Source organism: Primulina huaijiensis, chromosome 3 (assembly GCF_012295235.1).
Source record: "Primulina huaijiensis isolate GDHJ02 chromosome 3, ASM1229523v2, whole genome shotgun sequence".
NCBI classification, from domain to species: Eukaryota; Viridiplantae; Streptophyta; class Magnoliopsida; order Lamiales; family Gesneriaceae; genus Primulina; species Primulina huaijiensis.
This window is the reverse complement of record NC_133308.1, coordinates 2,612,238-2,637,903: the sequence shown is the minus strand read 5'-3', so window position 1 is coordinate 2,637,903 and position 25,666 is coordinate 2,612,238. Positions and strand designations below refer to the sequence as shown.

The 25,666-nt window shown below is 34.5% G+C and overlaps 4 protein-coding genes across 12 annotated transcripts; all 4 read left to right on the top strand.

Moving 5' to 3' along the window:
• Positions 1-594: 594 nt before the first annotated feature.
• LOC140973037 (auxilin-related protein 1-like) lies at positions 595-7,595 on the top strand. 2 transcript variants are annotated; one of them, XM_073435573.1, is made up of 8 exons: positions 595-1,544; positions 2,898-4,593; positions 4,698-4,836; positions 4,938-5,032; positions 5,158-5,223; positions 6,045-6,134; positions 6,331-6,507; positions 7,176-7,595. In XM_073435573.1, the coding sequence occupies exons 1-8, from the start codon at positions 976-978 to the stop codon at positions 7,212-7,214; spliced, it is 2,871 nt and encodes a 956-aa protein (XP_073291674.1). In that variant the 5' UTR covers positions 595-975; the 3' UTR covers positions 7,215-7,595. The 2 variants fall into 2 exon arrangements, with proteins under 2 accessions (XP_073291674.1, XP_073291673.1); XM_073435572.1 differs by having other exon boundaries at positions 4,935-5,032.
• A 726-nt stretch (positions 7,596-8,321) lies between these two features.
• LOC140973036 (uncharacterized) lies at positions 8,322-12,322 on the top strand. Of its 6 annotated transcripts, XM_073435567.1 has the most exons (6): positions 8,323-8,579; positions 8,694-8,728; positions 9,495-9,683; positions 10,381-10,431; positions 11,873-11,937; positions 12,071-12,322. In XM_073435567.1, exons 1-6 carry the CDS (start codon positions 8,497-8,499, stop codon positions 12,149-12,151), a joined length of 504 nt encoding a protein of 167 aa, XP_073291668.1. In that variant the 5' UTR covers positions 8,323-8,496; the 3' UTR covers positions 12,152-12,322. The 6 variants fall into 6 exon arrangements, with proteins under 6 accessions (XP_073291672.1, XP_073291670.1, XP_073291668.1 ...); XM_073435571.1 differs by lacking the exon at positions 9,495-9,683 and having other exon boundaries at positions 8,322-8,579; XM_073435569.1 differs by lacking the exon at positions 10,381-10,431 and having other exon boundaries at positions 8,322-8,579.
• An 837-nt stretch (positions 12,323-13,159) lies between these two features.
• LOC140973034 (mitochondrial import receptor subunit TOM40-1-like) lies at positions 13,160-19,205 on the top strand. Of its 2 annotated transcripts, XR_012174565.1 has the most exons (12): positions 13,160-13,433; positions 13,548-13,629; positions 13,714-13,813; positions 13,898-13,993; positions 14,070-14,120; positions 14,299-14,364; positions 15,116-15,217; positions 16,632-16,700; positions 16,800-16,883; positions 18,508-18,603; positions 18,711-18,824; positions 18,942-19,205. XR_012174565.1 is itself a non-coding variant. In XM_073435565.1 (11 exons), exons 1-11 carry the CDS (start codon positions 13,295-13,297, stop codon positions 18,765-18,767), a joined length of 942 nt encoding a protein of 313 aa, XP_073291666.1. In that variant the 5' UTR covers positions 13,160-13,294; the 3' UTR covers positions 18,768-19,205. The 2 variants fall into 2 exon arrangements, 1 of the variants encoding a protein (XP_073291666.1); XM_073435565.1 differs by having other exon boundaries at positions 18,711-19,205.
• A 1,915-nt stretch (positions 19,206-21,120) lies between these two features.
• On the top strand, positions 21,121-24,061 carry LOC140973033 (CBS domain-containing protein CBSX3, mitochondrial-like). 2 transcript variants are annotated; one of them, XM_073435564.1, is made up of 6 exons: positions 21,121-21,273; positions 22,329-22,591; positions 22,708-22,789; positions 23,439-23,512; positions 23,597-23,657; positions 23,775-24,061. In XM_073435564.1, the coding sequence occupies exons 2-6, from the start codon at positions 22,334-22,336 to the stop codon at positions 23,915-23,917; spliced, it is 618 nt and encodes a 205-aa protein (XP_073291665.1). In that variant the 5' UTR covers positions 21,121-21,273; positions 22,329-22,333; the 3' UTR covers positions 23,918-24,061. The 2 variants fall into 2 exon arrangements, with proteins under 2 accessions (XP_073291665.1, XP_073291664.1); XM_073435563.1 differs by having other exon boundaries at positions 21,121-21,278.
• The last annotated feature ends 1,605 nt before the right edge of the window (positions 24,062-25,666 follow it).

Sequence of the window (25,666 nt, the reverse complement as noted above, 5' to 3'; positions counted from 1 at the left end):
TTTTCTTGACACATTTTCCAATGTGGACATGACACATTTTCCAATGTTTATTCACTTCTCGTACTTATTCAACAAAAAATTTGTACTAGACTCATTTTTTCTATATATTTTGATAACAACTTGGCTGAGCTACAATATAAGATGAGCACATCAAAAATACCGTTATAAATAAAACTCAACTCAAGTAACCAAAAACAATATTTTTATAATCAAGCAAGTTAGTTAGGCAACATCATCGTTATGTGTTACGAAATGATGCCATAATCGGATCAAATACTTTTTAATAATATGGACAAATTTGATATTAACAAGAACAAGAACAAGAACAAGAACAAGAACAAGAACGAGGATTCTTCTTGTCGCATTACGCACAATTAGACTATTGATCTTAATAGAAAAGTCGCATTCTGGGAAACGTGTGGACTTTAATAAATTTTAAATATGTGTGTGTATATATATATATATATATATATTTAATATTTAGGTTGATTGACAAATATAAAGACTGGTTAGAAATATGTAGAAAATTAAGGGTTTTTATGCAAATATGAGACGAGTGGCCAATCAAACGTGGCATTAAATTTAAACGAGAAAAATAAAAAGAAGAAGAAAAAGTTGGAATCCATCAGGGAGAAGAATTCGGGGAACGGATGTAGTTAGAAAACCCTAATCGAATTTTTGTCTCCTCTCTTTCCAAATTTCGTGTAATAACAGTCCCCGAATTCCATATTTCTTCTGTTTGGACACGTATAATTTCGGATTCATTTTCTTATAGCACAATCCATAACCCAGGTTGTAGAAATTTCGGTGATTGGGCGGTTGTAATCGAGCTCATATTGATTTAGCTGAACTGATATTTTGTTTCGATTCCTTCGAAATTTCGGATCCGGTTATTCTCTACGGTTGCTCTGCTTGCTGGGGCAATATTTGGCTTAGATCTACCGTTGCTGGTGTAGTGTTGATTTGATTTGACGAATGGATGACCTGGATATGCTGGCACGAGATTTCGGGTTTGGACCTCGAGGAAAATCGAACCCTATGAGGTCCGACCCGGTCGATCGTTCCCGTCCTGCCACCCAATCATCCTTTGACGAACCATTGTTCAACGACGTCTTTGGGGGCCCCTCCAAGTACTCCTCCACCTTAAAGTCCAATGCTAACAGCAACAAGCAATCGGCTATGAATGATTTCGATTATGATTCAATTTTCAAATCGTCGGAGCAAAAGAGCAACGATAGCAATAGTAAGAAATCGTCGCTACCTGTGTATGATAAGCCGGTATACGATGATGACATATTTGATGGGTTGCCAGGGTTGAAAAGCAAACCTGCAACTACAACGGCGATGTTTGATACTGATTCTTTGGGTACAGATAAGAGTAAAAACCATCACACGGATTTTGATGATCTATTGGGCAACTTGACGAGAAATGAAAAGGTTGAGCAGACCAACAAAAGCAGTAGTGCTAAGAAAACCTCAGCTTCACAAAATTTCGACGATTTGTTAGACAGGTTTCGAAGCAGCAATTCTGCTACTGGAGACAGGTACTATTTTATTGTTGTGCTGGTTAATGATGAACTGTTTAGTTGTTTGTTTTCAATCAGTAATATGCTGATCTTGAATTGATATGTGTTACTTTGGGAAATGTAGTTAAATGTTCGACCGGAGGCTATAACAATAGCATTAGTATATGACATGGATATTGGCCTTTATACAAATAGATTATCATTAGCTTATGTAGAGTGGTTGACAGATCTTTGGTCATGGAATTAATGATCTTCATGCTTAGTTCTAATACCCTTCTTGCATTTTCACGCAAGACACTCCCGAAGGCATATCATATGAGAGTAGTATGCATGAACCAGTGATACAAATCTGTGATCTCTACTCAAAATACTTTTGTCACATTGAAGTTGTTTGTTCATAGTGCTTGTGCTAATGGTTTAAGCAGCTCAGAAGTTTAACATTTTTTGACTCTTAACTTCTGGCTAGCGAGTTTGAGGTCTATAATTAGAGCTCATTGAAGTAAATAGCCTCTTGCCTTCCCTTTCTCTATTTATCATGTAAATAACTGCCCAAGTTGTTCTGAGATAACTACATTATAATCTCAATCAATTTACTCATGTTTTTATTCACTGTTCTATAAACTCGTTATTCTACAATTTTCTAATAGTAATTTGATGACGATGTAGATCTCCACTAGATACGTCCATAGGAACTAAGTATTGTAAGTCGGTGGATAGATTGTTGAGCATCAAGTCTGTTGACTTGTGCTAATCTTTGGTTCATATTTCAGTCATGGTACTGTGTGCTTCTATCCTAGAGCAAGTTGGTAATGATAGGAATTAAAACAGGTCTTGCTGCCTTAAGGGTCTTGGATCCAGATTCTGGTGGAGGTGATATGAGCTGGAAGGAAGGAAATCAAAGAGGCTGAATTTTGAGATGTGATTCAGGAGAAAAAAATTGGTTCTCTATCGAGAAGATAACTTCTTTGGCAATCAACTAATTTGATGGTGTGTTAAATTGTTAGATGTTTGTTTAGTATTTCCGAGGTTGATATGTTTGTATTGTAGTGAGTGTAGTTGAATATCCATCTTCATGTTGTTGCAGTTGGGTCCTAAACTGTAAACTCTTAACCACCTAATTGCGACTATTTTAATCTAAGAGTGAATGCCTCTAAGTTCTCTAATTTTGTTTGGCTGGTGATATTTTGTTCTGTCATTTTATTTGCATTTGAAATTGTAGTGGGAAGACAACTAATTCCGAGTCTTTTAAGTGTTGAAGTTATACTTTCTTCGGATGAAGGCATAATTGATTAATCAAAAATACATTTCATGTTTTAAGTATTTTACATCTGTAAAAGGACTGTCAACATTTCTGTTACTTTCTGTGAACAGACCAATACCAGAGTCAACTTGGGGCTCTGTACCAGCTGCTGGTTCAAAGCAAAGGCCTGGTGTGGCGGATGATCCATTTGTCATTTTGGAATCAACTTCAGCCAAAGGTTCTTCATCGTCCAGGTTATTTCCAGATCCACTGAAGGAGACCAATAAGTCTGAAAAATCTAGGAGTGCAAGTGCTGAAGTCTCACCCGGTAGTGGTAAAGCATTTGATGACTTAGATCCACTAAATAATTTTGGAAACTCTTTGCACACATATTCCACTGAAAGGGAAATTGGAGGGAAGGATGTCAGTCCTTCGAGATCAACAAAATCACAATCTGGTACGACCAGAGAACCAAAGGGAAACTCCTCTTTTGGGAATTCAGAGAGAAATATGGAAAAGAAAGTTCCTCTTGACCACTTCCAGGAACCTCCTTTGTTTGATGTGCCAAATGCTTCATTTGATTTCCAGAAATCTTCTGGTCATACTACTTCATCTCATATATATCATGAAACAGGCACAGAGGTTGATATGGCTTATTCATCATCAGGGCAGGGACAACAATATGATGAAATATGGTTAATTGTATCAGAAATCCCCCTTTTCACGCAACCAACAAATGCTCCGCCTCCATCACGACCTCCTCCTCCTATTCCTCGGCAAGGTACAAAATTGGAAACAAGTTACTTTTCTTCAAGTTCAAACAAGAAGAATGGTGATTTCTTTTCACCTCCAAGTTACACTCAGTCTTCTCAAAGTCCCAAGCTCACTCCATCTGCTGCCCAGGATAAAACAGTTTCACAATTTGATGAACTTGAGGATTTTGCCAAGGGTTTTTCCAGATACAGCGTTGACGAAAGCACCAATCTTCATTCCAATGAAGAAGCAAATACCTTCTCTGCAGCTGCTGCATCTGCAGCTGCTATGAAGGATGCTATGGATAAAGCCGAGGCTAAATTTCGATATGCTAAGGAAGTACGTGAAAGAGAATACGCGAAGGTTGGAAAAAGTAAGGAATCAGTGCAGATTGAAAACGAGGAACAAGATTGTCAGGATGGAGAACTCGGGGAAACCCAGGAGAGGGTGGACCATGAAAAGAAACAAAAGGAAGAGGAAGAGAGAGAAAGGAGGAGACTTGATAGGGAGAGGGAGATTGAAAGGGAGAAGGCTAGACAAGCCGTGGAAAGGGCTACTAGGGAAGCACGTGAACGAGCAGCAGCTGAGGCACGTGAAAGAGCAGCAGCTGAGGCACGGCTAAAAAGTGAAAGAGCAGCAGTTCAGAGGGCACAAACTGAGGCCCGGGAAAGAGCTGCTGCAGAAGCTAAAGAGAGAGCAGAAAAGGCTGCTGCAGGAGCCCGGGAAAGGGCATCTGCTACAGAAGCTAAAGAAAGAGCAGAAAGGGTTGCTGCTGAAGTCAGGGAGAGAGCTGCTGCTGCTGAAGCTAGGGAGAGATCAGCTGCTGCTGAAGCTAGGGAAAAAGAAGCAGCAAATAAAGCTGCTGCAGCAAAGGTTGAATCCGAAGCTAGGCGTCGAGCTGAAAGGGCTGCTTTTGAAAGGGCTGCAGCTGAGGCTCGGGAGAGAGCTGCTGCAGACGCCCGAGAAAGGGCTGCAGCTGCAAAAGCAAATCAGCGGAAGAATGATAATGATCTTGATTCCATTTTCGGCATGGGTCGAGCAAGCAGTGCACCAAGGGCACACGAAAATCCAACTGTAAGTGCTTGTACTGATACTGTGAGATACTTTTTTTAAATTCATGTGATTGTATTCTACATGATCAAGTTTTCTGTTATTTATTCTTTTTGTTTTTTGTTTAGGATTCTATGTTCAATCAGCAATTTCCGAACAAGGGAGCATCTGAAGTTACAAAGAAGATGTCCAGTGGTGTTTCATCCAATATTAAGAGAGCTTCATCCACTACTAATATCATCGATGATCTATCTTCTATTTTTGGAGGTATGTTGACTTTAGAATCATGTTTAGCATCAAAATGTTGTGGAACATCTGTAGTTGTTGATTTCCTGTGCTGATCTCTGAATGTTTTTCCCTCAAAGCAGCCCCATCATCTGGAGAATTCCAAGAGGTCGAAGGGGAAACTGCAGAAAGACAAAGAGCTAGATCGGAGCGCGAACAACGCACTCAGGAGCGAGCGGTATGTTTGTCATCTCATAAACGATAATTTTATTTTTCGCTGGTATATTTAGCAGTTCCTGTTGTTTGATTTTTTATATTTGTTGTTTTGTTGCAATTATATGATCCGCATCCACATTTTCCCAGGCTAAAGCACTTGCTGAGAAGAATAAGAGGGACATTCAAGCTCAAAGGGATCAGGAAGAAAGACATGTAAGTTCCTGCATAGTGGTCAATGCGATTGGTGGTTATGACTGGCTAGCAATGACATTTTATATTTTCCTTGAATTCTATTGGTTTGTATACATGAGAAGGATGTGAGCTCTAATTGACCATCTATTACTTATCACTTGATGCCTTCATCCTGCACATATAGTGCCTCTTTGTCCTTTGCCCTTTTATATTCTAATAGTACAGTGCTTCTTTCGACGCTATCTTTTATGGTTTCCCTTTCTTTTTGTTGCCTTTTTTTTTTTTGCACACTTGTGGATGTTGGTTTGGACTTGACTTCAATGTAAAATTAATACTCTTTTATTTGCACTCTAGGAACATGCTAGATGGTTGGAATTTTATAACATAATATGTTCTATAATTAAATTTTGATTTGTTATCTGTTTTGTTTTTTTATTTGTTACATAGTTTCTATGTCTTTGACCAAAATAAATTTGTTGAAAACCAGATGCGTATTACTCCTAGTTCAGGTAATAGGAAAACTATTTTCTATTTATTCTTCTTGTCATGGATTTTTTGAAGTTCAGTTTATGGTTTACTCAGATTGTGGATTATGTTGTGCCATAAAAAAAGCTTAGAAATCTGCATTCCTGATGTTAAGTTAAAAATAATTTTTTGTTGGAATAAAAAACAGCAATATAAAACATTGTTTAGCCTCAGGATTTAAAATAATTTTGGCTCTAAGCCAGCTTAAATCTCATTTTAAATTGAAGGTGCTCCAGTCGATTTATTTGAATGTACTTCATACAGTGACCAATGACCATATTGTTTACCTGTCTAACCTGGGACTTTCTTGTTTACAGAGGATTTCTGAAACACTAGATAGTGAAATCAAGCGTTGGGCTGCTGGCAAAGAAGGAAATTTACGTGCTCTTCTGTCAACTTTGCAATATGTGCGTCAAATTTCTTCTTTATGTACATAATCTGACACTAACTAGGTGCACAAGTTCTAATTCGGCTTTCGTTCTCACAGATATACGCATGTGAATTTTTCACTGTGAAATCAAATTTGGGTTTAAACTACATTGTTTTTTTTTTTTAAATCATTCCGCCTCTTATGAAGTCGTGAACTGTTTCCTGGATGGACAGGTGCTCTGGCCTGAATGTGGCTGGCAGCCTGTTTCATTGACGGATTTGATCATGGGTGCCTCTGTCAAAAAAGTATATAGGAAAGCTACTCTTTGCATTCATCCTGACAAGGTGCAGCAAAAGGGCGCTACTCTCCAACAGAAGTACATTGCCGAAAAGGTTTTTGACCTGCTCAAGGTATTATTTTGAATTCTTAATTTTAAAATTTTTTATTTTTAATTGTTCATTATGTGCACATGCGTCTGTTGAGTGTTAAGCCCAAGCATGGTGAAATGAGAAATAATATTATTCCAGCAAAGTTTTATTAATAGGAATATGTCATTCAGTAGTTTATTGTGTTAAGTACCAATTTTAGTTACGCAAACATATCCCAAATCTATAATCTTTCCAATTTAAGTAATTGACCCTTGAAAAATTATGACAAGTCAAAAGCGAAAATCTTGTATGAATTTGTAATAAACTTTACATATGTTACTCTTTAAAATGTTGGCGTAATTTTGCAAATAAAATGCATGCGAGTATCAATTTTATTTTAATTACTCTATGGTAATCAAATTTAATTATTTCGTCTATATATCCTAAATTGGATACTTTGATTATAAATTTGGAAGTATTTTGGTGAAAAGGGCGAAAGGTGATTGTTGGAGAACTGCTATGTGATTAAAATTGTGAATCATATTATCACTTACATGAAGGGCTGAAACACATTATATAGCCCATGAAACAAAGACAATATTGAAACTTTACTTGTTTTTGAAGTTTTCTATGCTCTTCTATGCCAATATATGAGCATCGCGTTTGAGGGAATGGTTCATTAATTTGAGTTTAATATTGAGCCAAAATAGGAGGCCTGGAATAAGTTCAACTCAGAGGAGCTCTTCTAAATGGCGTCACAAACTCTCATCTTTGAACTGCTGCTACCTCCCAACCGTTTGATCGAAATAACACTGGACTCTTCTATTTTAAACATATATGCGCTTTCGATGCGCCGTGCCCTGAGCATTTTTTGGTCTTTCGAAAGTGCTGATTATGAATCGAGACCTTTGCGCTGCTGATATATTCGATTGGTTTGTACATGTGTTCGGACTGTATATTGTTGTCTATGCCATTGATACATATGAAGCATCTTACGCGAAATAGCATTTATCCAATTATCTTGTGATACGATGTAACGATTTATTCAATTACCCTTCTCATGTACCTGAGGTGATTGTTTTTTGTTTAGCACTTGAATTATCGAAATCCAAATTATATTATGGTGGTTATGTTGAGGCTCTTTTCCATTATTCACATTTCAGTATTTGTTTGGCTGCTCTCTATATATTTTATGTCACAACTTAATTTTGTATCAACTTGGTTACTCAATGACCTTTCTTGTTGGCTCAATTCTGTTAAGCTTCTTAATAATGCACGGTAAATCTGAATTTTTTGGCATTGCCAATTCGGTAAAAAAAAAAACACCATTAACGTTAACAAACTCATGCATTAGAGGCAAAGGTTTCTTGACTTCCAAATCACATGAAAAATTCAAGAAAAAGAAACCTTCACACAATAAACCCGATAGAATTGTGAGATGATCGATAATGATATAAAGATGATAAATCAATACATGAATAAAATAATGTATATAATTTTGGTTATATGTTAACCTTGCGTTGTTCCATGAAACAAAGTATTTAAAAATATTATTTTTAAAAAACAATTCATAATATCTTTGAAATTTCAAGGTTTCACGAAATTTTTGTACAAGTTTGTCATGAGTCAAAAACTTGTGTGGAGACGATCTCACGGATCGTATTTTGTGAGACGGATTTCTTATTTGTGTCATCCATGAAAAACTAGTACTTTTTATGCTAAGAGTGTTAATTTTTATTATGAATGTCGATGTGATTAACCGATCTCACAGATAAAGATTCGTTAAACCGTGTCAAAGAGACCTACTCATGTCATAAATAAATAGCCTTCATTGTCTCAATAAAAACCAATATGAATTAATGATGGGGCCGGGGGATTCCGTACATCTGACGATCCTAAAAAGCGCCAGGTTGGGATCAAATTAATAGATCGAAAATTCCCTCTTCCTCTCCTATTTCTTTTCTCCACGACTTCAACTCCCGGAGGCGGCGCTGTTGGCGGTGGCGGTAAATTTAAAGGATTGGACGAAGAATGCTGGAAAACCCGAGCGTTGATTCTTCGGCAGCCGCCGTCAATATGGCCACCGTTAAGCGCTACGCCCCACCAAATCAACGGTACGAAGAACTAGTTGGATGCTTGTACCTCTCCTATCTGCGTTTATCTTCGCTCTTTCATATTTGCGGTTTTTTTGTAAGTTGGGGATAATTTGATGGATTGATCTCATGCAGGAATCGGTTGCTTGGCAGACGCAAGTCCGTAGGAGGTAGTTTGCTGGAAGTGTAGATTACGTTTAATTTGTGGTCTTTTACGGATTCGCTATCTTCATTCGTGTCTCAAGCAATCACATGCTTCTTATTCAGCTTTATGGTAGTTTGACGCATATTTTGAATTTTTGTTTTGATAATCATACTTGATAGTATTGCTCAAGTACAACTCTATCTTAATCCGATGCGTGTAATTTTCATATGTTTGGAAATTTCTTATTTTGGTCATTTATTTATTGATCATCCTTCCTCTTTTAATTCAAGTTCTGAAAGCTGCCTTAATGGAATCCATCAATGCAAAAAAAGAAGAAGAAGTGGCATAGTTTTCGAGTTCTTCCAAGTAGAGCTTGATCTTTTGAGCCTTAACAAATATTTTGTAAACCAGCTTATTATTCGGTACTACTGCAATTGGTGGGAGGATTCTAACGGCAACTCATTTTTTTTAAGTCGACTGAATTATGGAAGAACAGACACTATTTAATTTCCATCGACAGCACCAGCTTTGCTGATGGGTTGAATAAGATTGATATAGCTTTGGTTTTCCATGTCCATTAGTGCTGGGGTTGGGTGGGTGGGTTTAAAAAAACATTAAATTTATAACTCTGAAATGAGATACTGATTGGATCACATGGCATTAGAATACAATGTAATTTATCTAACTTTGAGGATAGTTCATCCGATTCAAGGTATCAAACTAGAATTGTGTAGATAAATTCTTTTACAGTTGTCTTCGTTCATGAAACTTCTGATGATGTGATTCTACTGATCGACTAGAACCGGCAAGTACATATGCTAATGATGGAGAGAGAAACCACATTAGTTGTACGAAAGCTAATTCTATGGTCGATCATGGATATGCTGGTGTCAACAAACGTCCTGGTGAAATTCATTGCTCGAGACTAATTCCTTTGCATGGATGCTCAGACAGTGAGGCTTTTCAGCTTTTGAACAATCGTATGTTTCATTCAATTATTGTTTTCTGGAATTACATATGTTTGGAATATTTCCTGCTATCATTCAAATAATCGAGTGATAACCCAACTTGAGCTCTGTCTTCTCTTGACCCTCAAAGTAAGGCCAGGTTGATGGCTTTAATACTTGATTTAGGTTCTATCTTTTTATCATTTTAAGCCTTTGTTTTAGAAGCCAAAGTAGAGATATGGAATAACTGCAGTGTCATCATCTATTCATGGAAATAAGCCTTGGTTTACTTGATTGTTGGAGACTTTCCCATATAAAAAACCCTTCTCCGTATAATCTGTCATGGATCTCATATCACATGCATAGTGATATGCACCAGTGCTCATTCTAGGTCAATTGACCTGATCCCCCCGTGATTCTGAAACCATAAAATAGAGTTTGGTAAGCATTATGTTTGAAACCTCATTAAATAGAGGTGTTATTGTCTGTACAATTAATGTTGAATTCTATTACCACAAAGCGAAGTGTTCAGGAATTTTCCACGTTCTTGCATGCGTGGATCTACCTGTTGTTGATTGGAAATAAAATCAGGCATATGCAACTTGTGAGTTACCGCTACTGCCTTTGTTTTTAGTTACTTCTGGAGCTGATTTTGGTGCTGCATTCTTAAGTGTCTGAAAGGGTACGAGGTTTGACCATTTCACTAATTCAACTCTAACTCTTGGTGCAGGTTGGACAGCTGTTTTGAGTGCATACAACAATTTGGGTGAAGATTCAGTCGGTGAGTTCAAGAACTGCTGAATATTAAATGTTTATGCTTGCGTATGAATTCTTCTCACAGGAAAATACGTCATGGCTAATTTTACAATCTAGCATACATTTTCACTTTTCAACCAAAATTGAAATTCAAGCAATTTCCTTTTCTGTTGATTTGTTGATTTGATGTTTGAAGTATGTGTTCAGGAAATACGGTATGGTAATAATATGTTTCTGATTCAGGAAATCCAGGAAATACGGCATGATAACAATTTGCTATGTAGAGTCAGAAATTTAGTGAATTAGTCTTTTTGGGAAGCCTCCTAATCATTTCAGATTCTTTCAAGAATTTTGTGTTTGAAAGTCTTGGAAATTTCAGTAAATGTCAAATAATTGGTCACTGTTTTGTGAATTGGAATTCGCATTTTTACCTTAGGCTTAAGTTGAAGTTTTTGTCAATGGTAGTGCGTGTTACTTGTAATAACTAGGATATTTTCCTCGTGATGTCTTCCATCCAGTAACCACCAAAGCTGCGGGAAAAAATTAGAGTTTGGGTGTGAAAGGTCAAGTGTTAGCTTGCTTGTGCATAAAAAAAAGCTTTATTTTTATCTTGGGAAGTTGTGGGTTAATTTTGTATTTTCTTTAGAATACAGAATACAGTCAAAGTATGGTTTTGAGAGCTAAAATTGGGCAGTAAGTTATATTTTTTCCTTTTCTTTTGGCAATAGTTGTACTTCAATTTAAGAGTTATCATTCTTTTATTTTACTATGCTACATATAAAGCTTGAACCCCCAATAGTAACTCCCTCTTGTTTCTCGTGACATACCGAATTTTTTCCCCAAAATACCCTTCCCCGCAATACTATTATTTTAAAAAATAAAACAAAATACAATATAAGAGAACTTCAAATATTAATTTTAAATAAAAAAGTATTTTAACCTCTTTATATTTCACACAAAAATTTATTATATATAAGATTAATATTTTATGTTAAAATTTAATTATGTGCATGCATTGTGTGCAAGGGTTTACTAGTGGAATAATTGATAAACGTGATTCTATCCATTTGAAGATTATCGATGGTACTTTCTATTTTTCCTTGTGGTTACTGCATTCAGAGTTTCAAAATATACATCATTAGGAATTGGTCAACTGTTTTGTTATTAATGGGGCTTCATCTAATTACTAAGACCCACATATCGTTTTTGAGATTTCAGCTTGTACCATCCTGTGAGGCTGTAACAGATCTTTAAAGTTTCACCATTAAAATATCAGCTCAACATCCTGGTATTATCACTTTCAGCCTGCTTCAACCATTTAATAGATATTATGATTGTCAAGGTCGGAGATTTGCTTGTCATGAAGAAATTTAGTTGTTATCATTATCTGTTAACTTATCTTCTGAAATCTTTCATTTTTGTCCTACTGCCATTTTAATGTATTTAAATTTTTTCATGTGTACTAGAAAGGCCAGTTTTGTACACAAAAAAGAATGCATCGGCCTGGGGCCGAGCATTTCTTCCTCAACTGGTATGATGGAACATGTTTTTGGAATCGCTCATTATCACTACCCTTCATACTTCAACTCCAACCCGAAGATAAAAAACTCCATCCCCTTTGTCATGTGGTATTGATTATTGTTTAATTGTTTCATATAATGCAGCCAACAGTTTCGAGTGGTTTGCGGAGGGATTTCTTAAGCGAACTCCAACAGGCAATGAACAATGCAAATTCTGGTCCATGACAAACACTAAAACCACTGAAGATTTGTTATGGTTGTTTTTGCTGGATTCAGGAGCCTTTGAGCCATAGAATTTGTCTCTCTGCTTGTTAACCTTCTTTGCATGTTCTGATGTAAGTTATCTGCACAAATCTCGAACATACCTATCCATATCACGTGCTTATGTATTATTAATGGAGGTTTTATTCTCAAGAATCTGTCAAGTAAGCTACAAAATATTTGCTTTGATCTTTCTCTGTTAAACATTTATCCATCTTTTTTTCCCTCTTTTAAAACTTTCCTGGTTACGGATCCAAAATCAAAAGCGAAGGTTTACGACATTGAGGCGAATACATGAAGGGATGGAATTTCACTTTTGGCCACATTTCAATTTTGATAATTTAAAACTCATTCTCACAGTATGCTGTTAGTCATTTTTGGTGCATCTAAAATCTCACAAATATAATTTTTCATATTTTTTGTTGAAACAAAAAATATATATCGATTCAAATCAACAAAGTTGGGATTTATATCAGATTTATAAATCCATCCATGTGTAAGATTTTTAGAAATTGTGCTAAAAAAATTCGGCCAGAAGTGAATTTGTTAGGTTACATGATGGAAGAACTCCTCAAGACAGAAGTTTCAAATGGATAAGAACCGATTCTTTTTTCAAAATAACAACCATTAGGTTTTAATTTATGAAGATATGAACTTTGATATANTGCAATGTACGTATTTGTTACTAAAAATTGAGATTATAAAATCAAATCTATGAAGATCACATAATTACTTTATTAAATTGTTTTATGTATTTTTATGTATTAAATTATCATTATCTATTTCTTGAGCCATAATGTACTCAAATCTTGATTTAATAAAATAAATTAAATTTTTATAGTTAGATTTTTTTTCGTTTAATTACAATAATATAAAGAAAAGAAAAGAAGATGAGCATAAAATGGAAAATATTACATTTTAATATTACTGATTTTTTAAAAATAAAATAAAAATTATGTAAAGTGGACCAAAGCCTGATTGGGTATGGGTTTAGGGTTTTAACAGAGAGGAGAGGAGAGGAGAGGTGTCTCGGCAGAAGCAGAAGAGAAGAAATCAGCTAATCATCAATCTTCTTCTCATACATTATTCAGGAAAATATTTTAGATTATGGCGACTGTAATTAATCCGCCGACTGCCGCAGCTCCCCCGCCGCCGTCGAATCCAACCTCCATGGAGCAGAAGAAAGTAGATTACTTAGATTTGCCTTGCCCCATTCCATATGAGGAAATCCATCGCGAAGCTTTTAGTCAGTTTTTTACTGTCATACTCATCCGTATTTTTTGTGTTTTGGATGGCGGATCTAATAGTGAAAAAAGATTATGTTTTTAAAAATGCTGAGCTTGTTTATTGTTATTGGCAGTGTCCTTGAAGCCAGAGCTTTTTGAGGGAATGCGTTTTGATTTTACTAAAGGACTAAACCAGAAATTTTCTCTGAGTCATAGGTGGCTTAGTTGTTTATGCTGTACGGAATTTCTGTTTTTTGTTTTTGTGTTATGAAATACTAATTGGTTTGTAATTGCCATCAGTGTGATGATGGGACCTACAGAAATTCCTTCTCAGTCATCGGAAACTATTAAAATCCCCACCGCTCATTATGAATTTGGTGCCAACTTTATAGACCCAAAGGTGCATTACTGATTTATTCTACATTTTAAATTTATAGCGAGATTACCTGATATGACCATGAGAAGGTTACTTGGTTTTTCTCAGTTGATGCTCTTTGGGAGGGTGATTACTGATGGTAGACTGAATGCAAGATTGAAGTGTGATTTGTCTGAGAACCTTACACTTAAGGGAAATGCTCAAGTATGCAGACTTGCTGTTTTCTCCTTCATCTGTTCATATCATGAAGTCAAGTAATACTCGATCTTTCTCTGTGTAGCTTACGAATGAGCCGCATATGTCGCACGGCATGTTCAATTTTGATTATAAGGTAAATAGGCATATCGATCATCTGAGCACCTTTTTTTGGATGGCGGTGGTTGTGTGTTGTTTTAATTTAAATTTTGGTTTGTCCAGCTCCATACTCGTCACTGGCCAAGAGTACAATAAATGCCAGTGTTTAATTGAATTTAAAAGTTGATGCCAATAGTATGCCGAATAATGTGCAGGGATCTGACTATAGGACTCAATTTCAAGTAGGAAATGGTGCCTTATTTGGTGCAAGCTATATCCAGGTGAATGATTTGATTCTATGCTATACATAATGAACGAGTGGTGTTCACGATCACCAAATGTGGGTTTCCTATTATATGCTTTTTTAATAATGGTTAAATATAAATTTATCTACCCAAAAATAAAATGAAAACTCAAATTAATATTTTAAGAAATTATGGCAATGTAATTACACTTTATATAAAGATTTAACACACTTAAAATTATATTCTATATAAAAGTTAACATACATGTTCAGATTGTGTGCCAAAGGACACTAGTATATATATGTCATTGTTGATGCAACTTGGAAAACTCATTTGTTGATGGAGAAAATAAGAGTTTTGTGAAATATATGTTGCGAGTGAGAGAATCACAAATAAAATAGTGATATTAGCACTTTAAAAAGCAACTATGGAAAGAAAGAAATAATTGGATATTTAAAGAAATATAAGGCTTGATATCTTGTATGGGAGAACATCAAATAATCAGTTGTGCTTTTGGCACAACTGACAATGATTTCAAAGAAATTCCGTCTAGTTTTTTATAATTTGATGGCAACCTATATAGCTTCAATTAATGTCTCTGTAATCTCTTCATACCGAGATTAGGCATCAAATTGGATGTTATAGAAAAAGGATGAAAGTTCATGTCCTCTCAGATGTATCTCTCAACTCTTTTATGTGATCACAATGATTAATTCAAGAATAAAAAATATCAAAGATGTTGTGCATTTATAGAGGAATGAATTTTAGTCAATGATTATGTTTGCAGAGTGTGACTCCTCATTTATCATTGGGTGGCGAAGTATTCTGGGCTGGTCAGCATCGAAAATCTGGCATTGGCTATGCTGCACGTTACAACACCGACAAGATGGTACTATTTACTGGATCTTTCACTCTTTCTTCAGATACATGCTTTGGTTCGGGACTTTTCATTTCAGTTTCATTACCAACATTTTTTCGTGTAGTTTCACAATTAGTTTCATTGAAGCTTGGTTTATATTTATTGCCTGGGATTGTATGCTGGCATAAATGCCATTTGGTAGATTTAAAGGCTTTCAACAGAGTTGAAGGGACACTAAAACTCGAATCTTAGAACATTACATTTTGCCTACGTATAAGTAAACTTGTGTCTATGTGAAGAGAGGTGGCCTTGCACATGAAACTATATTCTCATATCTTGTCTATAATTGAGCAATGCTTCTCTATACTGTGTGTGTAATAGCTTAGTAACGTTCATGGATGAAGTAGCATTATTTTGTTGATTTTAAATCGAAATTGAATGAATTTTAAATCATAAAATTCATTTACCAAACTTGCTTAATTCGATTCACTTGACTAGATATTCTTCCAAGTAACAAGAATAACAGGATAACAGGCCTCTGACCCTGTGAATTAAAATGAAAAACACCAGTTGAATTGGTGGAGAAACAAGCAGATGATAATCAAAGAATTTCAGCCAACTGGAACTGCTAGACATAATTACAGATGCTTAGGACTGCTAATCTGTATTTCATCTGATAAGAAACATAGTTGTCAAAGGCGAGAAACACCACCAAGCGAGGACCCTGCGCCTGAGGTCATCCTAGGAGCAGCGATTCACTAGGCAATCCTTAGAAGCTCAAGCTCGCCAGAGCAAATTTTTTTTAATTACTTGTTTGAGACCTAGACCCAGACCCAAACCCTAGCAATCCAACGCCCCAATATCGGAATAAGAAGAAGAGTGCTCTGAACTAAAGAACAAGATGATGACATCTACATCCAAAACAACCAGAAAAAGACCGATTTCACATCTTTTGGATGCATAGGAAAAAGAAATTGATGTTGATCAAGAAAATGATGATATTCAAGAAGAATATAAGTCCGAAAGTTCTGGGGACTCTGATGATTCATTGGAAAAAGATGAATTTAATTTGGATGATTGAAGAATTTTAATCATGTTATTAATTACTATGAATTTATTAATTATTTTTTGTTTTGTGTGACAATGTGACTTAATTATTTCATATTTTAATATTAATATAATTATTCTAAGATAAATATATTTTTTTAAAAATTTAAAAATGTGCGCCTTGCTTTGGTAAGGCGCGTGCATTGCCTTGCACTTCAGGCTCCATCACCCTTGACAACTATGATAAGAACTACCAAGTTGTTTGTTATATGACGTCACAGTTATCTTGTTGAAAATGACTATGTTGAATAGAACCTAACTCGGAAAATTTTACTTGCTGTTTTTCTCTGTTATTGATGCTTGGGCAGGGCGCATAATTAACTTATATCTCATGCAGGTTGCAACTGGACAAGTTGCTAGCACTGGAATGGTTGCTCTAGGCTATGTGCACAAAGTATCTGAGAAGGTAACATTAGCGTATAGTCCATAGCATAAGCTTTTACGTCAAACTTTTTTGTGCTTGTCTCTTGCTACTGGCAGATCATTGTTGGTCTTTTGCTTTTAGGTTTCTCTTGCATCGGATTTCATGTACAACTACATGTCCAGGGATGCCACGGCGAGCTTTGGTTATGATTATATCCTTCGGCAGGTTATTCTCGTTCTACTAATTTAAGTTTCGTGACTCAATACTCTGCAGTCTGGTGCTAGTTTCCTGAGCTCAGTTCCTTTTTTTTGGGTGTATGTGGATATAATAATCTTAACTTATCTAAGGTGATGGCATCTGTTCTTGTAAGAGAGGCTCTGTTATGTCCACGTTGTATAGGCATACTTTATCCAATAGATAATCTTGTTAAGTTCATATGAAAAGACAGCTGGAAATTTTCTGGTGTTTCGGCCATTTGGTTGATGATTAGTATTTTTGAGATCACTCACATATTCTTAATGGTAGATTAATTTTCTATGGTCAATATGATTTCTTTTGTGTTACATAGTAAATTAAAGATGAATTCCAGCTTTCATTCTTGTAGGCATTATGATATACAATTGATACCTTTTTGTGCAGTAGCTTTTGTTTCCTTTCATTCTCTTCTCTCACCTGAAGGTTTTGCAACCTTGTGGCCTATGCGTTGTGGAAACATCTGTACATTTTTTTATGCTGAATATCTCCCTATACCTGTCGTATTGAGAGAGTAGTAGAGATTTTAGAACATATTCCTATTCTCTCAGCATCTGATTTTTACGTGTAAAATACAATCGCAACTTTCGGTTTACTGGTTTACTACCATAACCATGCATTGCTTTTCTAACTAAATTATTTTATTGATGAGAGTGCTCGATTACTTTCATAATTCTGTATCAATTTCAAGGAGCAATTTGTTATGAGACAATATGAGTAAGTAAAATCAAATGAATTCTGCTGTTAATGTGAACGTTTTGTTGGACTTGTGTAGAAACTATGGTGGCTGGATATGTAACATAAATCAGAAGCAGGTTTTCTTGAACAAAGGCAGCAAATATTGCATTTTCTACAATCTTAGTTACTTCTGACATTGAATTACTTGTGAACTCTAGACCTTATGATGACACTCTTATTTTGATGTTAAGCCTTTAGATAATAATTTTGGTGGCTAACCCAAGGAGTTAGATTAGTCAAGTGCAGATCAAAATGAATATATTTTATTTTGAGGAAGAAATTTGTAGATTCAACAGAGATGAGTACTGTTTACTCAATGCTACTTCAATGACTGTACTGTTATATTTACTGTGTGAAATAGATTTTTTTTAAAAAAAAAAAAAAATTGTGTTTGAGCATATTGCTTTTTATATTGGTGTATGATTTCAGATTGTCTTACACTTCGCTTAAGCCAAGGTCCTCTGCAACCATCACCTTGTCTGAGAATTATCATTCATACTATCAGCTGAGAACATCTGCATCATATCTGTCGTATTAATTTATATTAGACTAGAAACACTCGAACTGCTTGTATTGCCGAAAAATCAGTCTTGTGCATAGGATTGGTGTCTGCAATCGGCCCAATTCAATCCTTAATATCAATTTAATGTAGATTTGTTTTGAATTTTCTTCAACATGTTTACATCTTTAATGATTGGTCAGATCAGAATAGGGTGAAATCATGACCGGACTCATGCGATCTAGCCTTTTGAATTTCAATAACACAGTATTATGTTTCAGTTTACTAGCTTTAGATTCGTTGGATAAAGAAAATACAATTCCATCTGTATCCTACCAACACATCTCGTATCTTTGGCAGTGTCGTTTAAGAGGGAAGATCGATTCCAACGGTGTTGTGGCTGCTTTGCTGGAAGAGCGGTTTAATATGGGTCTTAATTTTCTTCTTTCGGCTGAGGTGAGGATTGCCCCGACAACTTCTTCCTTCTATTTTCTTGAATCTGTCTCCATTTACCCTTTGTCACTTCATCAATTGTCAACATGTTCTGCTATTATATCTTGCAGATAGATCACCGTAAGAAAGATTACAAGTTCGGATTCGGATTAACTGTTGGAGAATAGAATAGGTACCATATTGGTTCTGGGTTTCAATTGTTGTGGCGGGCGTCATTTGGGTCAAGATGATTCTATTCTTTCTACGAGAATCAAGGAATCGTTTTCATGCTTTTTTCGAGTAAAATTATTCGTCGGCAGCAACAGTTATCGACTCGAATCAGTTTGTAGTTGATTTTTACAGGTTGAATTTTGGTGTTATTTGTTTCCTGGGGCACCGTAGATTTCATCACCTCTGCTAAAACGCATAAAGATATAATTTTTTTAAAAAAATTCAGTTACTTGTGTGGTAGGATCAATTAAAGCTTTTTGGCGTTTTGGTCAGCAATGAGAATCCTTGATTCCTTGTTTTCGTTACTTGAATCTTTCTTTTCCATTATCGTCCTTTTGAGTTTGATTAGTTCTCTGGGCGCCTACGCTTATATTTTCGTCGTCCAAGATTAAATTTAGTGCATCGCTCTTGTTTCCGAGTCTACTTTTTGGTCATGCTCTCTTCTGATTTATACATATTTAATAAATACCTAGTGCATTGATGCGTTGTGCGCTTGTATAATGATTTTTATAATTCATTTGATTTATATTTAAATTTGAATTAAAATATAATGATAAAAAATATTCAGAGATTACACTGTCATTGTGATATATGAATTAAAAAAATTAATATAAAAAAAAAGAAAAAAACACTGAATTATAGTAATTTATATCAAAATTTTAGTATTTTATTAATATATATATTAGTATTAAAACAGATCATGATATCATAAATTAAGTACTTCAATTTTAATAATATAAAATAAAATAAATCGATATAGTTGGACTTGTGAGTAGCTATGAATTCCGGGACCTACCACCGAAAATATCGCTCCTTACCTCCGGACCCACCAACAGTTTACCAAAAAAATGGCTCCACGCATCCACCTTATCCGAACTTGTCCCCCCTCCACTGTGTATGATAATAATCTACTAAAAAAGTGAAACCCTACTTTCATTGTACTTTCTATACTTGAATTATATATATANTAGGATCCGTGAGACGGTCTCACATGAGACTCACTCATATATATATATATACTGAGATTATTTAAAAAGTCCGGGTTTTATCTTGTTAATTTTTTAAAATATTAGATAACATCTGTTAAACTTTTTTTTATACTATGTTTAGTAAGATTTATATTACACCAAAACTCACGTGAAACATTTTATCGATTGTGAGACCAAGTTTCGATCCAATTTATGTAAAAAATACTATTTTCATGTCAAAAATATTATCTTTTCTTGTAAATATGAATCAAGTCGACTCATCTCACTTATATTTACTTTTCATATTATGTATCATATCGGTTTTATGTTATGTTTTAGTTAAAGATCTATAAAGCAAATATTGTTCACTTTTAAAATATTGGAAACAAAATCACAAATTATTTATGCTTTTGTATAATATGAATGTACAAAAACTCTTGTAAGACAATATCAAGAGTAAATTTTGTGAGAAAAATCTTCAACTCGATCTAATTCATGAAAAAAAAATTATTTTTTGTGCTGAAAATATTAATTTTTAGTATAAATAAAATTGAATCGTCTCAAAAAAAAGGTTGACCATCTCTTAAAAAAATCACTTAACTTTTAATTATTCTAAAAATTGAGTACGTAGTTGTCTTCGAAATATATTTTTTTTAAAATTAGTTGCTGGTGGTATAATAATCTGATTCGTGTTCCTAATATATTATAAAAGCAAACAAATGGGCCGCTGAAAGGGTCGTGGTCAAATCATGGGAGAGGAAATGCTTTTTGAGGTTTTTTCACCAATAATCACAGTAAAATATCGAAAATTCACATTATCTAAACCTAGATCTCAATTTTCTATAAAAGTCGAACAAACATCTTTTTCATCGGTTGGAAATTTAGAAAATTGAAGTATTTTGATGATATCTTAAAGATCAATGATTAAAATGATCAGATGACAAAATATTTAGGAAGATAATTCATTTTAATACAAGTCATATTTCATGTCGGTTAGACTGGTTCGAAAGTTATCCATGCTAGTTGGACGCTAAAAAATCGAGCTGGATGACACGTGTACAACAACCGACAACGTCCAGTTGATATAGATAATGTCCAAACTAGTCTAATCGGTATGACATGCGACTTGGAACAAATTGAGTTTTCTTTTTAACCGTTTTGTCGGCTTGTCATTTTGATAACTGATTTATAAAATATCATCAAAATATTTGAGCTCGTCAGATTTTCAATAGGTGCAAACATGTTTGTACAAATTTTATAAAATATTTATATATAAAATTCCTATTTAATTTTTGAAAAAATAGAATATATATTTTTGATACTCCACGTATCTTCAAAACTGCTTTGCTAACTGTATCTGACAACTGAACTTCTCGCTACATATTTATTCAAATTAATAATCGTAATAATATTCTAAAAGGAGGGTTACACTTAATTCCTTGGGACTTTTGCTGCAACTTTACTCAGCTAGTTAAGGTGACTCCACTTTCAACGGGTGAGGTATCGATCCCTTGCACAAATCTTTACCATATTCTTTGTCTGTGTTTGTGTATCTGTGAAGGGATTGCTTGTTTTGGCGATTCTTGAAAATCAGTTTATTTTTTAAAAAAAAATTGAAAGAGCAGTGTTTCTTTTGTGGGATTCTTTGTTAATCTTGAGTGAATGCATTCATAATTTTATGCTGAGATATAGCTGCGGCGGGATAGGCTGAGAAATTTGACGTCGAAATGGTTTGATAAATGTGGTATTTGTTTTTGGATTTTTCTAGTTTATACGGATATCAATTAATCACGTTGTTTTTATATATGCCCCCAAAAATATACACTCAAGATACATGTTAAATAAAGAATGTTGATGATTAAGGATGACTTGCAGTTTCAACGGCTTTTGCGATAATGGTTTTCGAAAAATTCTCTTTTTCTATGAACAATTTGTGGGAAGCTCTTGATACTATCCCGAAGAGTATAGAATTCCCGATTCGACTCCAGAAAGGAGTGAACAAAAGTATATAGGTACTTGAGCGTTTGGATAGCCTTTTTATCTTCTTTCATACCACCAACAGAGAACCTTCCTCCGGTCTCTTTAGTACTGGTCTTGGACACAAAGGCCTAGACTCACTGGAAACTATTTGTTACTGATATGTGCATATGAATGAGAGTAGTCCTGTGGTAAACTTGCCAGGAATGATGTTTAAGATGACTTTCAAGATTCATCTAGTCAAATTGGGGTTATGATATTTAGCTAAACCTCTTTTATGTCATCGAAGTTATGTACTGTTGTTAACGAATTGTGGGATTTAAGGACATCATCACTTAGAGGTGAATACCATAGGCGTGTATAACGTGAATCCATTTCTGTCATAATATGAAACTTTTTAAGATTAGTTGGCTTCTCTTAAAACGTTTCTGCTTAGGATATAACTCTGATATGTAGACTAACCAGACCAGAATTCTTAGCATATGTTTTGCGTGATATGCCATGGCCCCCAGTTAACCAGATTATAGCAATTTAATTTGTTTGGAGATGTACTGATCTATTCTTTTATTATAGGAACAATGCAAGGAGGAATTCAAGCTATATTTTCTCATGGGAGTGTGCTCAAGAATGCTGTTCTACGTCATGTGCGTTTAGTGCCTCCTGTCATGCGGCCTCTTATGTTAACACGCCACGAATCAGCCTCGGCTGCTCGAATGGAAGAGCATGGGTTTGAAAGCACCACGATATCCGATATTCTGAAAGGAAAAGGAAAAAGTGCTGATGGGTCCTGGCTTTGGTGCACGACAGATGACACTGTGTATGATGCTGTTAAATCGGTGAGAGTATCATAATTTTTCAGTCTTGTATCAGTTCGCTTTTCTTCATAAATTTTTCATCATTTTATCAGTCGACTTTATTATGAAAATGACTGAATATCGCAAGTCTACTACAGATGACACAGCACAATGTTGGAGCTTTGGTGGTTGTTCAACCAGGAAAACAGAAGTCAATTGCTGGGATCATCACAGAAAGAGGTACGTATTCATTTCTTTAATGCTACAAAATGCTAAGGCTTCCTCGGTGGATGAGGCATTTCTCAAGATTTTTAAATTTTGGAGGTCTCCGATTCAAGCAGAGATTCGACCATCCCCCAAAAATAATTAAAAGAATTTTATATCTATTTTTTTTTTTTTTAAAAATGTAAGTTTAACCTCTCAAAGCACATGACTTCTGAGACCATTCTTGGGTTTGAAGGACCTCTGAATTTCTTGTATATATTCGTCTAATTTCATATGCTTTTGTACTGTTTTATGTAAGGAATATAATTCATTGATGATATTTAATAAACCATTCCATGGTATTTCAATGCAACTGTATACATGATAAAAAAAAAAAACAAACAAAGAGGTTGAGATTGTTTTCTCGACATATATAACCTTTTCACATCGATTCCTTTAGCTTCACCTTCGACATAATATAATTAAAGCTTGTAATCTCTGTTCTACTCTTTGTTATTTGCATGCCATTTATCGCTAAAGTAGATGGAAAAAGGCAAATTAAAGGATGGTATGGCAGATTCTTTCGGTTTGAAATTCTACATTGACATGATCACTAGATTTCTTCAAAGAACAGAATCTAGCACAGTTGTTTTTTATTATATAAATTTTTCTACTGTGGATTCAGACTATCTGAGGAAAATCATCGTACAAGGACGGTCATCCAAGTCGACAAAGGTTGGGGACATCATGACTGAAGAGGTATAGTATACTCGAAAGTCGAAACGAGCATTGAAAAATTAGAAACACTTCTCAAGTCTCATGTTATATGTCGATTGCACGCAGAACAAACTCATTACGGTAACGCCAGACACCAAAGTGCTGAAAGCAATGCAACTCATGACAGGTAACTTGTTTCCCACATGCTATCATATAACAAAATCAAGAAAGTGCAAATTTAGATCACAAACGGTTCTTGAAGTAAAAAAACTTCTGATTTACAAATGAAATTCTTGGTTCGCAGATAACCGTATCAGGCACATTCCGGTGATCAATGAAACGGGAATGATGGGCATGGTGTCCATAGGAGACGTGGTCCGTGCTGTAGTGAGCGAGCATCGGGAAGAACTGAATCGCTTGAATGCGTTTATACAGGGAGGATACTAGGGAGGCCAGGACCAAGAAAATAACTTCTTAATATTGTAAATGTGTCTGATGCAGGCTTTGTCTCACGAATGTTTGGATAAAAGATGGAATCTACAAAACTGTTATCAGTAATAAGATGCATGCTTATGTGTTGGGAATGATCAATTATGCTCAAAATCAGCAACAAACAACCTAATATGAACCTGTGGCTCTCATTCTTCGAAACTTATTTTCTTCTTTCTTTTCATAGCTGCCAGCATAATTACAACTTCAATTTAATATCACTAACACAGCAAATTTAGTATAAATTTAACAATAGGTACCAAATAAAATCTCAAGTAATTTGAGTTGTATGGTAAATTTTTTTGCTCAAATAAGAAAATCCAATCATACGTTTTTTACCTCACAAATTCATCCCACAAGATTCTTTTCTCGTTCTTTTTAAGATACAATGTAAAAACAAACATTGGCCCTTTATTCTTTGTGGGAAAAAATAGGTATTTTGTTTTTTAACCACGGTCAACTATTTAATTAAGAAAATGATTTCCTCATGTGTATTAAATAGTTAACCGATGTTATTTTACAAATTTTCCCAAGAAAAAACAGAGAGGTTTTTATATTTAAGCCCATTGCCATTTTTAGTATTTGTATTTTCTCGAAGTTTAATAGGCACTATCTAAGTTCTAAAATATTTTTAAAAAAAATAGACTTTGAAAAATGATAGAGAATAGGAAGATGGGATGCCTAGCTCATAGAAAGTAAAAGAGAAAAATTACGAAGAGTTAGTTATATTTATTTAAAATTGAATAAAGTGAAATTCTAAAAATAAAAACAATCCGATTGAAAATCATCCAGTTTACCTAACAATTGGGTAGCAAAACCCAGTTTACCTAACAATTGGACATCCAATTTTTCAGAAACTTGCATTGTGTTAGTAAAACATATTACCATTATATTGATTTTCGTTATCTGAAAATATAGAAACATTATGTTGTCAAAGTTGGTTAATTTTCTTGGCCACCTGACGTTATGAAATTTTTTCCCCACAATTTTCAGCAGAAGTTAAATTTATTTGAAATTCGTTCTATTTTGTCATATTAATGTATAAGTAGGTAAATGTCTTGATTTAAGATTTGATATATTGTTTCATTATAAACAATAAAACTATAATCGAAATCTATAAATTTCATATATCTCTCCAACCACAACCTTACTTAATTCTTCTTTATACAACCCATTACCTAATTCTGACAATTGAATACGTGGTTAATTGGTTTAAGTTGGCATAAATAATTTGATGGTAATGAAGAAATATTAAGTCAACGAAGCAAATAATTTGTAACCTATTATTTATTTATTACATGACATTAAATAAAGAATATGTGTATGGAAAATGTGAAATTTTGTATTAGGAAGAAGTTTGTTGTGAAAAAGTAAAAATTTACGGTAAAAAGTAAAAATCTCAAACTCTTAAAATTATCACACTACACACTTTATAATATTTTTCTCTCAACTCAATTGTGATTTTCTTCACAAATGAGAGATCTATGTATAGAAAATTTTTACAAATAATCCAAAAATAAAATACATCATTAACTACATCATCACACACTAATTTTCAATATTCAACACCTAATTTTACCTAATTTTCAACATTCAACATTCACATTTTCAACACAAATATTTAACACATTTTTAAATAATTTTTCAACACTCCCCCTTGTGATGATGATCATAATGATTGTATACATTACGTGTTTTTATACTGCC